The 16,368-nt window shown below is 41.4% G+C and overlaps 1 protein-coding gene across 1 annotated transcript; it reads left to right on the top strand.

Moving 5' to 3' along the window:
* Positions 1-1,201: 1,201 nt before the first annotated feature.
* Positions 1,202-12,064, top strand: LOC117528725 (adenylate cyclase type 9-like). Its single transcript, XM_034191362.1, has 4 exons — positions 1,202-1,304; positions 3,712-3,870; positions 4,978-5,120; positions 11,773-12,064. Exons 3-4 carry the CDS (start codon positions 4,984-4,986, stop codon positions 12,062-12,064), a joined length of 429 nt encoding a protein of 142 aa, XP_034047253.1. The 5' UTR covers positions 1,202-1,304; positions 3,712-3,870; positions 4,978-4,983.
* Positions 12,065-16,368: the final 4,304 nt, after the last annotated feature.

Consider the following 16,368-nt stretch of genomic DNA (forward strand, 5'->3'; position numbering starts at 1 on the left):
CGAAAACATTTCTATATAACAAAAGACCTATTTTTCCTGAAATATTGTTCACAAAGGCTTGACACAATAAAAGGCCACTCTGAAATGTGCAATTTTGCTTTATTGGGGTTTCTGGGGTTGGGTGGGTGGGGAGATCAGAAAACGAGTCGGTATCATTTGCCTCACACAGTGAAACACATCTTCGCATAGAGTCGATCAGCAGCTAGACGCCATCGGATGTGAGCATTTGCCCACTTGGTTATAACGTCAAACTGCAGTCAAGTTGAGACCCTGATGAAGATGACGAGCATGCAGATGAGCGTTCTTGGGACAGTTTTTGACAGTTTGTGCAGAAAGACTTTGGATCTGCAAACTGATTGTTGCAGCAGCTGTCTGAGTTGCTGGTCTCAGACTATGTTGGAGGTGAACATGCTTGATGTGGAGATTCTGGGCTGGTGTGATTACACGGGGTATGTAGTTGTGAGGCAGGTTGGATGTATTGCCAAATTCTCTGAAACAACTTTGGAGACAGCTTATGGTAGAGAAATGAACATTTAATTCACAGGCAACAGCTCTGGTGGACATTCCTGCAGTCAGCATTCCAATTGCATGCTCCCTCAAAACTTGCGACATCTGTGGAATTGTGCTGTGTGATTAAACTGAACATTTTAGAGTGGCCTTTTATTGTGGCCAGCTTAAGGCACACCTGTGCAATAATCATACTGTTTAATCAGCATCTTGATGTGCCACACCTGTGAGGTGGGATGGATTATCTCAGCAAAGGAGAAGTGGTCATTAACAGATTTAGACAGATTTGTGAACAATATTTGAGAGAAATAGTTAAGTTGAACGACAATCAAATGGAACGCTGACGGTACGGGATCTACACAAATGTGGAACCGTCAAGACAGAAAGCAAATTGGAATATGGACGAATTGAGGTTGTCGTCAGGATTCGTTCACATTTTTAAACGGTTTGAAAATTCTGATGAAGTGCCAGCTACAGAAATGAAGCTGGACGATGGTTAAATGATGTCTTCGAAAGTCAGCGTAAGTCCAGATTTCTTGTTTTGTTTGCCTTCGGTGTCCTTCGTTAGTGCTGTGTGACTGGGGCTTAAGCTCTCGAAACATCTCAAGGATGATCAGTGGAAATGGGGTGCACCTGACTCAGTTTTTTAGCTTCATGGCAAAGGCTTTGAATTTCTGGCTCTCTCTTGGCCTGTTTTCTTCGACCACTCGTCACCCAGCATAGTTTATCCACTCCGTGCTCATTGTGACTGCTGTCGCCGCCCTGCTGGAGGCTCTGGCACTGCTGTTTGCAATACGGTGAGACACTCCCATGCATGTCTTTTTCAGAAAATAGTATAAACTGACCAACACAATTTCTCAGAGTGCAGACACATTGTCATATTACTTTGTTTTGTCAAATCAACAATCCAGTGTCCAAAACTGAATTCATCTTCCACTGGTCGAGCTGCTCGTGTGTTTCCACACAGAAATGTAATAAATTAGAGAAATAAACTGTAATTTTCTGTTTGTTTGACAACAGTTACATTCTAAAATAATGTGTTCAGGGGTGCTGCCAGGGATTTTGGGCCCCATGTAAAGAAATCTTAGTGCTCCCCCACCCCTTATCGGCCACTACACCTGCAGAAAATTTAGATACTTTTTTTTACATAAAACTATGAATTTTAATGATATTTTTGACTATTATTCACATATTTGTGAAAAGAAAAACATGAATTGGTAATTACTTGGTAGGGGAAGCACTGAAAATATAATGAATTTAATTTAGATTCAGCTATTTGCTGCAAGACTGATGCTCTGACAAAAAAAGAAAAAAGAAAAAAAAGGTTATATGGTTTTGTTTATTTAATCTTCTGATTTCCAGTAAGTGTAAACATTTCTCTGATTGGATTGAGAGCAGTCACCCAGTCTGCACACACTAGAAATGTTCTCTGTTCCTACTGCAAAGCAGGGGATGAGAGTCCCAAACTACTGACCAAACATTATATTTCAGTGATAGCTGATGCTTTTTAAATGATTAATATCATTCTGAAATAAACACAGACAAAAGGCTTTTTCAGAATGATTTTGTTGTGAAAGTGTAGTGACACGGACCCACAACAGGGGCGCAAATGAACGGTCATAGATGAGCCAAAAAGTAACAGTTTAATGTTGTGAAGGTACACAACGAATACACAGACAATCTCAGAATATGGTAACAGTCAATCCACAAAGGTGACGTGTGGGCAGGCTCGAGGATAGAAGACGTCTGTCCTGAGAAGAGCCGGAACCACACGATTTCCGCCGCCACCCAGAACCTGGTGAATACTGGAGCCGCCAAGTCCCAAATTCCCAGGTGATCACCGTCCCCGACTGTCGGATCTGGTACTGCTGGCGAAGAACAAAGACAGTCAAGTGTGGGTGTGTGTACACCCCATAACAACAACGTGGGAATGCCACCCCACCTCTAACACACACTCGTGCAGCGTCTGTTTAACCACTTATCTGACGGACGTAGGACGAAACAGTCGCGACCCACGCCGGTCCTCTGGTTGACAGCTGCAAAACAATAGCTCTTAGAATCAATTACTACAGGCAGAGAAAGTTACCTCCATTGAAGTACGATATTCGGCAACGAGGTGTAGATGACGTCTGGTCTTTATGGAGTGAGATGATGTAGAGTAGATGGGTGACAGCTGTCAAGAGATAATGAGTGACAGCTGTCACCCCCAGCTGTGTCCGTGGCGGCAGCGCCCTCTCGTGCCTGAAGCCCACACTTCAGGCAGGGCGCCCACTGGTGGTGGGCCAGCAGTACCTCCTCTTCTGGCGGCCCACACAACAGATTTTTTTATTTTGGAATGTTTTTCTCCATATGATTAATTGAACACACAGCTGCTCACCTCCTTCCTTGGGGGGTACTTGGGCTTGTTCAGGTGGGCCAGGGGGTGACTGACAGACTGCTGCTGCTGCTGTTCTTGGTATGTCTGTTCGGAACTTGTCGTTTTTTGAGCAGAGCAGCTTGCTAAACATTTGCCTGCATTGATTAGTTAACTGAAACAACAGTGAAATATATAAATCCGGAGCTAATATGAGGAGAAAAATTAGCTATCTTATAAACTATGGACAAAGCTAGGAACAGAGAACAGGTTGATGTTCCAGAACTTTCCATCACATGAACCACTAACAGACCCACCTTGCCTATGAAAGGACTGGGTGACAGACTGACCCTTTGCTTTCTCTTGCCTGAACGTTTTTCATTTTTTGCTTTGTGAGTTCTGAGGCATCCTGCCATCTCTGCCTCCACTCGCTGTCAGTGAAAAGTTATTTGGCTCTGCAGCTGTCTGACAGAGGAGGTAGACCGAACCATTTCATGTAAAGGGGTGGGGGGGGGGGGAGTTTATTACTGAGTGTCATATTATTTTGTCAGTATTCTAATTGTATTAGGGGCCTCTCTGGGCACCTGTCAGTCATGAGCCCATAGAATCATTCTCCTTATTCTCCCCTTTTCGGCACTCCTGAACATGGTTACAAGTCCACACAACCCTGCAGAAAGGCTTTTGTATGAAAGTAACTGAAACAGACACTTCTTCATTCTCTGTCTGTTTCTCAACACCTGTAGCTTTGAAGTTGCATGTAGTTTGTTTGTCAGTTTCTCTGATTTCCAAAGCCTAGTTCTGCTGCTATTGTAACTGTTTATGGAGTGCATCCTGTGCTGCCTTATCTGCAGTATGGCATTCTACCTGGACTCTGCGCTGGGTTGCACTCGGGTGCTGATGAGAGTCATCTCTGCCTGGGTACCACGTCACTTTATAGGAGCTATCCTGGTGTCTCTGCCTGCTGTGACTACTTTCTCCCTCTCACCTGTGATGTGCAGCTCTCCATACAGGTAGACTATTAGGGATTTCAGATTTCCTTTGTATTACTGAATGGAAGATGACATCGGATCTCAGAGTTTTTTTACTGATCAATGAAATATAGCTGCTATACGCTTACTTTACTCGTAGAGTCCTGGTTGTGGAATGTGGACCAGCTCTTTACCCTCACAAGGATTAGAAGGGACTTGGGATTATGACCAACCATTCTACATATGCTTTGTGGACTTGAAAAAGGCTTACGTCCAGGTTCCTTCAGGTGTCCTGTGGGGATGGGATGTATTGAAATCACTGCAACTCGCGATCCGGTCTCTATACGACCAAATAGGAACTGTGTCCGCATTCGCTGTGTTACTTCAGATGTGTTCCTGGTGGCTGTTGGACTCTGCCAGGGCTGCCCCTTGTCAACAATCCTTTTTGTAATAATGTTGATGAACAGGATTTCAAGGTGCTGTCAAGGACTGGATGTTGTCCAGTTTGGTAACTTCAGGATTCCATCTCTGCTTTTTGCAGATGATGTAATTCTGTTACCTTCATTGTGCAATAGGCAGGTTTGAAGCTGAGTGTGAAACAAAGGGGACAAGGATCAGCATCTCCAAATCTAAGACCATGATCGTCTGTTGGAAAAGGGAGGATTGTTATTGCCTCAAGTGAAGGAGTTTAAATATCTCGGGGTCTTGTCGTGAGTGGGGTTAAGATGGCACATGAGATTAATAGACTGATTAGGGCAGGATCTCATGTTCTGTGAGCACTGTACTGGACCATCATGGTGAAGAAAGAGCTGAGCTAGAAGGTGAGACTCTTGATTTACCGGTCAATTTATGCTCCTGTCTTCACCTGTGGTGAGGATGCCCCCCTGGTCGTCTCACTAGGGATGTCTTCAATGCACGTCCATCTGAAAGGAAGCCCTGGGGAAGACCCAGAACTCACTAGAAGGATCATACTTCCAAGCTGGTTTGGAATGATTCGGGATCCCCAGGATGAGTTAGAAGATTTGGATAAGCGTCAAAAATGAATAAATGATTGAATGAATAATGTATTTGCAGCATTTCTACACTACATGATGTTGTTAATATGTGACATTTAAACAAAATATTTCTTTTTACTTATTTTATGCCCAGTTCACCATGTTCCTCTGCTGTGCCGTCATCATAGCTATCATTCAGTATTGCAACTTCTGCCAGCTGAGCTACTGGATGCGATCAACTCTTGCGACTTTGGTGGGACTGACCCTGCTGGCTTTGCTCTTTAGCTCCCCCTGCAGGTATTCCAGCATAATATTTTGACTGAGTTTCCCTTTGGGGTGGGGAGACTGTAGCAAGTAAGAATATGTTTAGTCATTCTGGAATTCTAGATGTGCTTAATTGATTCATTAGTTCTACTTTATGTCTCATCCCTTCTAGTATTCTCAGTTTCTTTTTCTGGAGGGTACACTGAAATATAGTTGTGTTATTTTTTATAATTCTGGGAAAAAGTTTGTGCTGCCTTGAACTTTGACATATATTAATTTTTTTAGTATTTCAAAATAGTATCAGAAATAGTCCTCGTTAAATTAATCATGATGTATCTCAATCATGATATAAATTAAATAAAAATGTCAAAAGCAAAACAATTTCATCCATAAATATGAGCCCCCATTCATGTATCACAACTAAATCATCACTTTTACAGCCAATCTTTTTATTAGGGAGGGGTGTTAAAGAAATTTGGAAATCTATAAATGTTTCCATGGAATATGGAAATATACACGGAATAAACCATAGCAGGATAAATTTTGGGTCATTTGGCTCAAAAAACCCATATGGACGGAGCCAGTGAAGATATCAGGTTAAAAAATCGCCAAAAATATCTACGAAAATGTCATTTCTTGAGAACCGCTGCACCTAGAGACTTGAAATTTGGCTCCGAATGTTGTTTGACCCCAAGTTTATATTCAACTTCTATAGTAACAATAAGCCTATCTGGTGTTTTTTAAGAGTAATTGACAAAAACCCAAATTTCAGTACATATGGTACGATCAATTGTAGCAAACAAAATCTATGTAGTTTTTATTTCAAGTACATCAGTTGAGCATAATCATCACATGTAAAGAATGACATGGCCACAATGAACTAATTATAAGCAACAGAGTGGTTTTCTACGTCAACAGCACATATACGACTCACGCGTTACATGAAATTTTCAAAAGCTCCGTCCATATGGGTTTTTGGAACCAAATGACCCAAAAATTATACTGTTATGGTTTATTCATGTTATTTCCATATTCCATGCAAAAATGTATAGATTTCAAACATTTTTGAAATAACACCCCTCCCTATTTTTATAGACAAGTAAGGGGATAAATGAACATTTGCACATCACCAAGTATGTCTTGGACTTCATTTACATCAGTCATTAAGAAATACAAACAGCATGATACCGTATGGTTAAATCTAACGAGTGGGCAGTCTTCAGAAACTGTCAGGAACTCGGGGTGATGTGGCACCAAAGGTTGTGGGACCCAAATGCAAAACTCACAGACAATGGAATTGAAATTGAAAGGCTTTATCGGTCAAAAAATGAGCTTGGATTCGGTACACAGTTAGGCAGTCATGGATGCAGAGGTACAGATAGTCGGCAGGCCAGGGCGTCGTCAAAAAGGCAGGCTCAGGTCTTTAACACAAGCAATGTACGTGGGCAGCAGCAAGACGAGGTCACAAAACAGAGCTGGGTCAGTACACGGCAAAACAAGGCAGAGCTATGAAAAGGCTGGTATGAGGACTGTGAAAATCAATGAACTGGCAGGGCTTGAGTGAAGGCAGAGAGTTTAAATAACCAAAGTGGAAATGAGGAAAGTGAGAACAACTGTGTTGAAGAACCAGGAAGAGGGCATGGCAAACAGAAGAAACAGAAAAGTTCAGGTGGGCGTGACTTAGTGCAAAAATACTGAACAGCAAAAACCAAAAGGTAATTCTGATGAAGAAAAAACAGAAATAACAAAATGCAGAGACAAGTGCAATGAGACAGAGATGAAAGAAAACAGAAAAAACAACTAAACATCATGACATGCAAACGGAAAGAAATGACCCCAAAAACTAGTACATGTTAAAGTGGACAGACCAGCCAGAATATAAAAGACTAAGACAAAACTAGAACGGAACTGACCATGGCTACAGTATAAAAACTAAGAACAAAATGGCAAACAAACCCACAGATGACAGAATAACAGATAATGCTAAAATGACTAAACAGAAGACTAAGTGATAAACTGAAAACAAAAGCAGAGACAAAAGTAAACTTCACAGAAAAGGCCAGACTAAAGCATAATACAAGAAATTAAATAAACAGAACAAAACCAAGACTGAAGTGAAAACTAAGGTAACAATTAATGAAAACAATGTGGCAAAACAGCTACTAAGACAAAACTACACAATACATGAACGATGAACAGAAAACATGAAAGGCAGGAATGCAAATACAGATGTACAGAACAAGAAAGCAAAGATCAATGAAAAGTCATAACAGAAAGCACATCAAGGGCAGAACCATGACAGAAACTAAGTGGCCATGTAAGAAGAAGACAAATTTATAGATTCCAAAAATTTTTGAAATAACACCCCTCCCTATTTTTATAGACAAGTAAGGGGATAAATGAACATTTGCACATCACCAAGTATGTCTTGGACTTCATTTACATCAGTCATTAAGAAATACAAACAGCATGATACCGTATGGTTAAATCTAACAAGTGGGCAATCTTCAGAAACTAAGTGGCCATGTAAGAAGAAGACCAGTGAGGGACTCCACCAAGACACCCACAGCAACTTTAAGGAGCTAGAACTGAAACGCACTGCAAGTATCATGTTCACATCACAGCTGCATTGCATGTTGGTTTTCATTTAGGTATCCATCTTAACATATTAAACCTTGCAAACTGCAAGCAGGAGGCTGTGTCCCAGAAAATTCCCAGAAGTGCATGCTGCATTGTATGTACTGCTCCCCTCTAGAGAATACATAGTCCCAGCACCTGTTTTTTCACATGTGCCACTTGCAGCATGCAGCTAAAATAGACACGGAATGATCTGTCGACAGACATTTTCACATCATGATGTGTCTCCCGTTGAGTCAATGTATATTTTGACATCATACTGGCAATATTAAATAACATCTTTTTGCTGGACATTCTCTGACCGGGAATGAAGTCACAGACATAAAAATATAAATATAATTTTTAAACACCATTTCTATGACCCAAAAAGTAACATGACTTCTGTCCAGTTACTAAAACATCTTTTCTGCTCTTCACATTCTTCAACCACAGGATTATAAAAATACTCTAACAAATGAAATGTATTTAAAGTTAAAGTTTATATATGATAAAATGTTTGACATGAGGTGTGCGTTTAGGTAGGTACTGTTGGGTGGACAGCTATATCACCTAAACAAGCAAAGAAAAAGTGTGCATGTACAAGAAACTGAGTATTGTCAGGATTTGTGAACTTTTGGCACAGAAGGTGGAGGACACAAAGCAGTGGTTCGGTACACAAGGTGGCAGGCAGCAAATGCAGAGGTACATTCAAGTGTGAGACAAAAGGTGTGATCAAAAACGAGCAGGATTCAGTAACATGGAGAGACTAAGTACTTGGGCTGAGGCAAAAGCCGATCCGAAAGCCAAAACAAGGTCAGGACAGGATAAGGCAAAAACAGGACTAGACATAAAGGCTGGGACGTGGATACAAATGATCGCAACGAACTGGCGAGGTGGTGTTGAACTCAAAAGACTTAAATAAGGCAGGTGGTAAATTAGAGAATGAGACACGGGTGTGGGAGCACAATCTGGGGGGGGGCAAACAGAAGGAACATGACACACCCAAACCAAACCCTGAACACCAGACAAGAGTGTGCAGCCAGACAAAAGCAAAGTGAACAGGACCCAACTAAATGATGAACCTAAAACTACAGTGATCCAAATAAAAATACCAAAACCAAAAAGTTGAGCAAACCCAAGTTCTAATAATAACAAATAAAATAAAGACCCACATGAAAGAACAAGACTTAACCAGAAAAGCAGTGTAATAACTGACAAGATATCAACATAAATAAGGCTAAGACCAAACTACAAAAACGAGTGCAAAAGTAAAAAAACAGATAATTCAGCCTATGACAACAGTAAACAAACAGAAATTCAACTAATGATTACACAATGGAAAATACAAGGGCTGGGCAAAACTAGAGTGTAACTAGAGACATGACTAAAGTATGATTAACAGAAATAATTGAAACAGAAAACAAACCAGAGACTAAAGTAACACAAACAGATGATCACAGAATGTGCCAAAAGGGATCAGAGAAGGAGGACAGACACAGACGGGAGACGCAGCATACAGGCCCGGGCAGGGGCAAACCATGACAAATATGCTCTGTAAAACATTCACAGAAGTTAGAGAATGCAGAATAAAAGATATATATTAAAGACAATGATATGGAAAGACTGAGCAGTGATACAACCAAACACAGCTGAAACGCGCTTGGTGTTAATACACACACACGTGAATACTGCAGGGGATGCACATGTTCAATGTGATGGGGTGTGACTGTGAAGCTTGCAGTGTACTCCAGGGTAACTGGCTTCTGTGGCTGTGACTGGAGAAAATTAGCAACTTTAGTCTGTAGCATACACGTTATACACCTTCATATTGGAGTGAAACAGGATTTTCTCCACAAGAATATGTGAAAACCTCAACTACAGCTTGCAGAATGGCACAGAGAACACTCAAGTCTCGAGCTGATCTGTGCTTAGGTATGAAAATCCTTCTGTTTCACTCCACAATGCAGCTGTGACTGATGGCGCCACAGACAGACGATGACTTCCTCAGTAGTCTCTTTCTGCACAGTCAGTTTTTGAAACCCGCCTACTCTAGACACATTTACCATGCAGTATTATGCATTTGTATTCTTGATGATTGATGTAAATTATGTTCAAGATATGTACAGTGACTTGAAAATGTTCACTGGATGCACTCCCTAACCTTTGAAAGTCAACCTGTGGTAAAAGTGATGGTATGTTGCCATTGTTTCAGTCTTAATAAACAAGTAGGTGATGTCCGTTTCAAACTGGGTTTGGCTATCGAATCAGATAGCACTCAGACTGGTTTTTTAAATCGGCTCATTTTACGTAAGTGTCCAACTTAGTCCGGCTCAAGCGAAAGACGATGTCTAGAAGTGGGAGTGCGAGAGTTTGGATCTGAACGTAACAGTGCAGGGTGTTTGATCTGGAAGTGCGAGCAGGCTGTGTGTTGATCTTGATATGGGAGTGTGGCTGTGTGTATTCCGGATTTGGAAGCACAGGTGTGTTTGATCTGGACGTGGGAACGTGGGTGTGTTTGAATTGGACGTGAGAATGCGGGGTGTGTGTGATCTGGACGTGGGAACGCGGGGTGTGTGTGATCTGGACGTGGGAACGCGGGTGTGTGTGATCTGGACGTGGGAACGGGGTGCGTTTAATTTGGATGTGGGAGCTGGATGTGGGGTATTGTGACACATGGATGGAAACTCACCCGACGGAATTCTTGGTAGAAGGTGTGTGCAGAGAAAAACGTTGTATTCATCATTGCAGCCGCACTGAACGTTGTCCACAGTGGAGAGGACACTGTGGGTGCACGGACATAGTGAGGAAGTTTGACGTCATGATCCCAGAGCTAGCTGCCAGTTGCGTTCAGACCACAGCGAATCCCGCTCAATCCGGCTCAGCCACACTCTCCTGAACTGGAATCAGTTAGTTTAGGGAGCATGACGTCAAGCTTCCTCACTAGTCTGTAAGGCCACAGAACACAAATCTTAAATGTTAAATCTGATTTGCGACCTTCATATTCAGAAAAAGTCTAACATCTCAGTTTTGGGCCTTCTCCCCTTTTTTTCCCCTCTGGTCGCCATAGCAGATTCAAGATGGATCTGCATGTGGATTTGACACAGGTTTACACCAGATGCCCTTCTGATCCTAACTATTACATGGAGGAGGGCAGGGGGCTCTGAACTGTAACTTCTGCTCTGGAAACAAGCACACATTTACATTTACATTTTCATTTATTTATATAGCGCATATCACAACAAGGTTGCCTCAAGGCGCTTCACACAAGTAAGGTCTAACCTTACAACCCACACTAAATGCCTGATCACCACACTGGCACATTGTTTTGTATGGAAGTAAATCTGTGCCCTGGGAGTTTGAATTAGAATTTTTAAGGTTGAATTTTTGTTAGCACTACAAATCAGTGTGAAGTGAATTTCTAAGGTGAATTTTGGTTTGGCATCAACATATCAGCCTCAAAATCTTCAGCCTAAAAAAATTCAACCTAAACAAAATTGAACCAAAAAAAAAAAAAAAAATCAACCTCAAAAAATTCAACTAAATTCAACCTCAAAAAAATGATCCTCTAAAATGCAACCTAAAAAATTTCAACCTCAAAAATTCACCGTTAAAAAAAATTCAACCTCAAAAACATTAGAAAAGCAGGGAGTAAGTACTTGATACCTGTGTCAATCATCCAACGATTCAGCAAGTATCACGTCTTCTTATCCTTCGATTTGGTGTTGGACGATCTGAACAGGGATGATGCTTCTCTCTGCTTTTGTATTTTTTTTAAATTGAATTTTTGAGGTTGAAATTTTTTTAGGTTGAATTTTTTGAGGCTGAATATTGATGCTAAACAAATTCAACTTCATACTCTTATTTTGATGCTAAAACAAATTCAACCTTAAAAATTCAAATTCAGTCTCTGATAGCACAGATTTACTTCCGTACTTTTGCCTTGATATTTTTATTTAATTTATGTCAGCTTTGTAGTGGTTTGTTTTCACTGTGAGTTCAGCAAGCAAAATTTTAGAAAGTTTATGTTCATGTTTTGGATTTTATATTCCTTTCCTTCTTTCTTTACTAGGTCCCATGACCAGAACCGTATTGGTAACAACTCCATCAGCATGTCCAGCAATCTGTCAGATACAGGTCCACAGACCCACACCATGATCTTCTGGGGCCTGAGGTCTGTGTGGCCTTTTTCCTGCTTCCTCCTCCTGGTCTGGTTCCTGAACCGTGAATTTGAGGTCAGTTATCGTCTACATTATCATGGCAACGTGGAGGCTGATCAACATCGTATCAAAATCCAAAACATGAGGACCAGGCGGATTGGCTGCTTCGTAACATCATTCCCATCCACGTGGCCGAGCAACTGAAGGTCACCCAGAGATACTCCAAGACCCATGATAATGTGGGTGTAATATTTGCTAGCATTGTTAACTTCAGTGAGTTTTACGAAGAAAGCTATGAAGGAGGAAAAGAGTGCTGATCGTGTCCTCAATGAGCTGATTGGAGACTTTGATGAACTGTTACGTAAACCTGCCTTCACAAACATTGAAAAGATCAAGACCATCGGGCAACGTACATGGCGGCAGCGGGACTCAACGCACAACAGTGTGCAGGCGCAGCCCGTCCTCATGCCCATTACGAGCTCTTTTCGAATTTGCCTTGGAATGATGCATGTGGTAGATGACTTCAACAAGAACATGCTGGGCTTTGGCTTTACGTCCGTATGGATTCAACCACGGCTCTAACAGCAGGAGTAATCGGCACCACTAAGCTACTCTACGATATCTGGGGTGACACAGTCAACATTGCCAGCCGCATGGATACCACAGGTTGTAGAGTGTCGTGTCCAAGTGAGTGAGGAGAGCTATTGCGTGCTCAGTGGCATGGAATATGAGTTTGATTACCGTGGCACAGTAATGTCAAAGGCAAAGGTCAGATGAAGACCTTTCCTTATCCTAAGAGCAGCGGATAGCGGGCACTGTGCCTCAACACCAGCTTTCGGTCTCTCCGGAGATACGAGCACAAGTGGATGGTAGCATGGCCGTTCACCCACTGATGAGCTTGCTACTATGGTGCCCACCACCAGCATGACTGCAAGTAGTACCTATACTATGGTTCCCAGTATGAGTACATGTTCCTCTACCAACACGGGGCTTGGTCATGACAAAGAAACAGCACAGTTTGAAAGATGTCCCTTTACAGAGGCTTCTCATGCAATGCGCTCTTTTTCTCATAGTGGCCTGACATCTGTTGCCACTCGAGAAGGACCTCTTCCTCCTCCTGTGGATAAACAGCCCATCGTCTCTTCTTCAGTCCAGCAGCATACCCCTCAAAATACCACATCAACGTCTCCTAAAGACGTTGAGGACAAATACAAAGGTGAATATGAGTTTTATGCTGGCGAGTTCACTAGACTTTAAGGTTTTGCTATAATTGTACTTGTATCATGGTCCTCTACCCTTTAAACATCTGCCATTTGGCATTTAAAGAAATGCTGTGCATATAGTCTGACCCCACAGTAGACTCAGTGGATTGGAAAACCCAAAAGCCTTTTCTCTATGTCAGGCAGTCTGAAGGATGTTTTTGGTCTTAAAATCATTAGCTGATCAGTTCAGTCAATGGGGGGACCACTAAAGAGTGTAACAGGCAGGAGGAAACCGTAAGATCAGATGACAGTCCGACCTTTCTTCTGTCATCTCCCATTGACTGACTTGGTGATCAGTAACACATTTATTCTCGATTGTTTTTCTTCATATATCTTTTAAGTGCTCTTAACACATGGTTGTTCCTAATTCTGCTCCTTGGATATCTCATGCTGCACATTTTCCATCTCTGCCTGCTCTATCCACACATAATTAAAGCAAAATTTAGGTGTGTTCCATCTCGCCAACCAGTGGAACAGGACCAAGAGCTACTGGAACACATCAAGGTGTAGTCCAGAGATATATTTTCCTGATATTTCATGTTTTCATTGTTCTCTACCAGGTAGCTCTGTGGGTTATGAGTGGGACAACCAATAGGTTGGAGTTTGATCCCAGGTTTGGTCTTGGACAAGACACTTCATCTGCATTGTCCTAATTCACCCATTGGTGAATGGGTACAGACCTTGGCTGAGGAAGTAACCTGCAATGGATGGCATCTCTTCTAGGGGAGTTCTAGACTCTCATCCACCAACCCGCTATGGTATCCAGGGAAAGCACAGTCTTGATGGGCCTTGTGGCCTGCATAAATGTTCTTATGGTTTTACTCATCACTATTTGTTTGGCCGATCAATAGATGTGAGATGCTAAATGTGTGGGTAGATCAATGAAAGATGTAATTTGTGCAGTGTAGTAAGGCTCCATTCCAAGGGTTAAGGCCGTGGCCTACTCATCAGGAAGGCTGTTGGGCTCACTAATATCCCCATGTTCAATGCCGAACAAGTGAAGGGTGTTGCCAACCAAAATTGAAACCTTTTGACTTTGACACTGGACAGACCATTGACTGAACAGCTGTGCAGTGGTGTCAGTAAAAAGGAAAATTAGTTTGTTCATCACACTATTTCATCAATAGATAGTAAAGACCTGACAACAAGAAGGCCACTCACAGTTCATACCTTTTGGGGGCTAATATTGGCCACAATAATACTGTTGCCAACCAACATAGAAGGCTAGACGGCTATCTGGCTTATTGTGATATCACACAGCAAGCATGTTAAAGAGATTAATGCAACATTACAAACAGATAAAGACAATTGAGGCGGAAGATGATCACCACTAAGAACTGATCAGCTTGTACTCCACACCAGGACCATTTATGCACAGAATTTTGCTGTAATTACATTCACTCCTTTTGCGCATTTGTTGATCAGAGACAAACGAACAGTTTGGACAGTAGCGATTATATAACTCTGCCCTCCCTGTGCTGGTTGTGTGAACATAACAATGACAGGATGGATCACAATATGAGAAAAATGCCAAACTGTCCCCAGTTTATTTGTATAATTTGATCCTTTCCATGACAACAAGCTGTTTTAGTCAACCCCAAGTACAAGCACTTGAAAACCCATATGGAACCATTTCCAACATCATCCAGCAGGGGTTGTGCAACCAACCACTGATGAGTTTGTAATTTGGCCAAATTTTGAAGGAAAAAACATTGGTTTTACTGCAACTTTACTAGTTCTCTATTTGCAACCTATTTCCTCTTTTGTTGTTCCAGACGTGGGCTCAGCAAGCCCGACCTTGGAAAGTGCTACAATGTCATGAAACTGAAACATGAGGAAGATGCACATATGCATTGTGAAATACAAGAGTCTACCCTAAAATCAAGCCTGGTTCCACATTCTGGTTAAGAAATCTAAAAATCAAAGCCACAGAAAGACTAATCACTGTAGGAGCACAGAGGCGGTATTGCTGCATATTGGGTTTTTTATATGGATAAAATATAATAATGTAATGAAGGGGGATCTGAGCTACCCCAAGGAATGGGTGAAAGTGCAGTTTGAGAAAGAGGTCTGGAACGCAGTTGGGAGGAAGAGAAAACAAACAGTCTTGTTGCTGATGTGGCAGCTTTTTCCTTTGGCCCTGGTTACAGTTTTTGTATTGCCTCATGTTGGAGTCATGATGGTCTCAGCTAATCAGCATGACAGTAGTTGCCCCCCCCCCCCCCCCCCCCCCCCCCCCCCCCAATCCACATCAATGCTTGAGCGGGAGCTCAGAATATATTTAATGCTGAAGGATATTTCAAAGAGTACATCAAAGTACTGCCATACCTGCGGAGGGTCTTTACTGTCAGTCAAACTGATTACAGAAATGTTGAGGGCATGTTTCAAATGTGGTGGAATAATCAAAATGAAATGACACAAATCAAAGTACGAGTAAATGATGTCTTATTGTGTTTATTGTAACAATGTCTTTCATATGACTGCTTTTATCTTTGATCTTCAATAATTGATGCTATTTCAGCAGACTGAGGAAATCAAGCTGCATTAACTGCACTTGTAAACAAGAAAAAGCTGGCAGGAAAAAAAAAGTGATGTAACAGAATACTTGAATTGTCCCTAAGTTTACGTACTTAGAAATAAGTTATTAAAACTCAAATATTTGAAATTCCTGATTTAGTATATCTTTAGTCCAGCTCAATAAATGAAAAGGCATCAAAGGGCTGGTGTATAACCTGTACGCTTTACACAACACAGTATGAATGTACAAGTAAATAGTCATATTGTTATACACAAGTCATATGATGAAGTCATATGACTTGTGTGTGACTTCATTATGAGTCATTCATACTAACCAATCACAAATATTTTTGCTGATTGATACATGCTTGAGATCATCCATCTAGGCCTTTTAGTTGTTATACAAAAAAAAGATGCTTTTTCAAACCATGTTTTTCTTTACCTTGTCCATTGACCTTTGTTCAAACTACTCCAAAATGTAATCACCTCTCGGTACATATCCAAGTAATATTCCCACCAAGTTTCACCCATCTAGGCTTCTTGGTTGCTAAGACATATTACAACAAATAAAAGTGTTTTACAGACCATATTTTCCTTGACTTAGACCTTGACCTTTGACCAAACTACTCCAAGGTCTAATACCCTCTAGATATCTATTCATGTAGTGATCTCACTAAGTATGAAGGAACTCCATCTAGCCATTTTTGAGTTATTTTGTCCACACACACA

This window comes from Thalassophryne amazonica, chromosome 16, assembly GCF_902500255.1.
Source record: "Thalassophryne amazonica chromosome 16, fThaAma1.1, whole genome shotgun sequence".
In the NCBI taxonomy this organism is placed as follows: Eukaryota; Metazoa; Chordata; class Actinopteri; order Batrachoidiformes; family Batrachoididae; genus Thalassophryne; species Thalassophryne amazonica.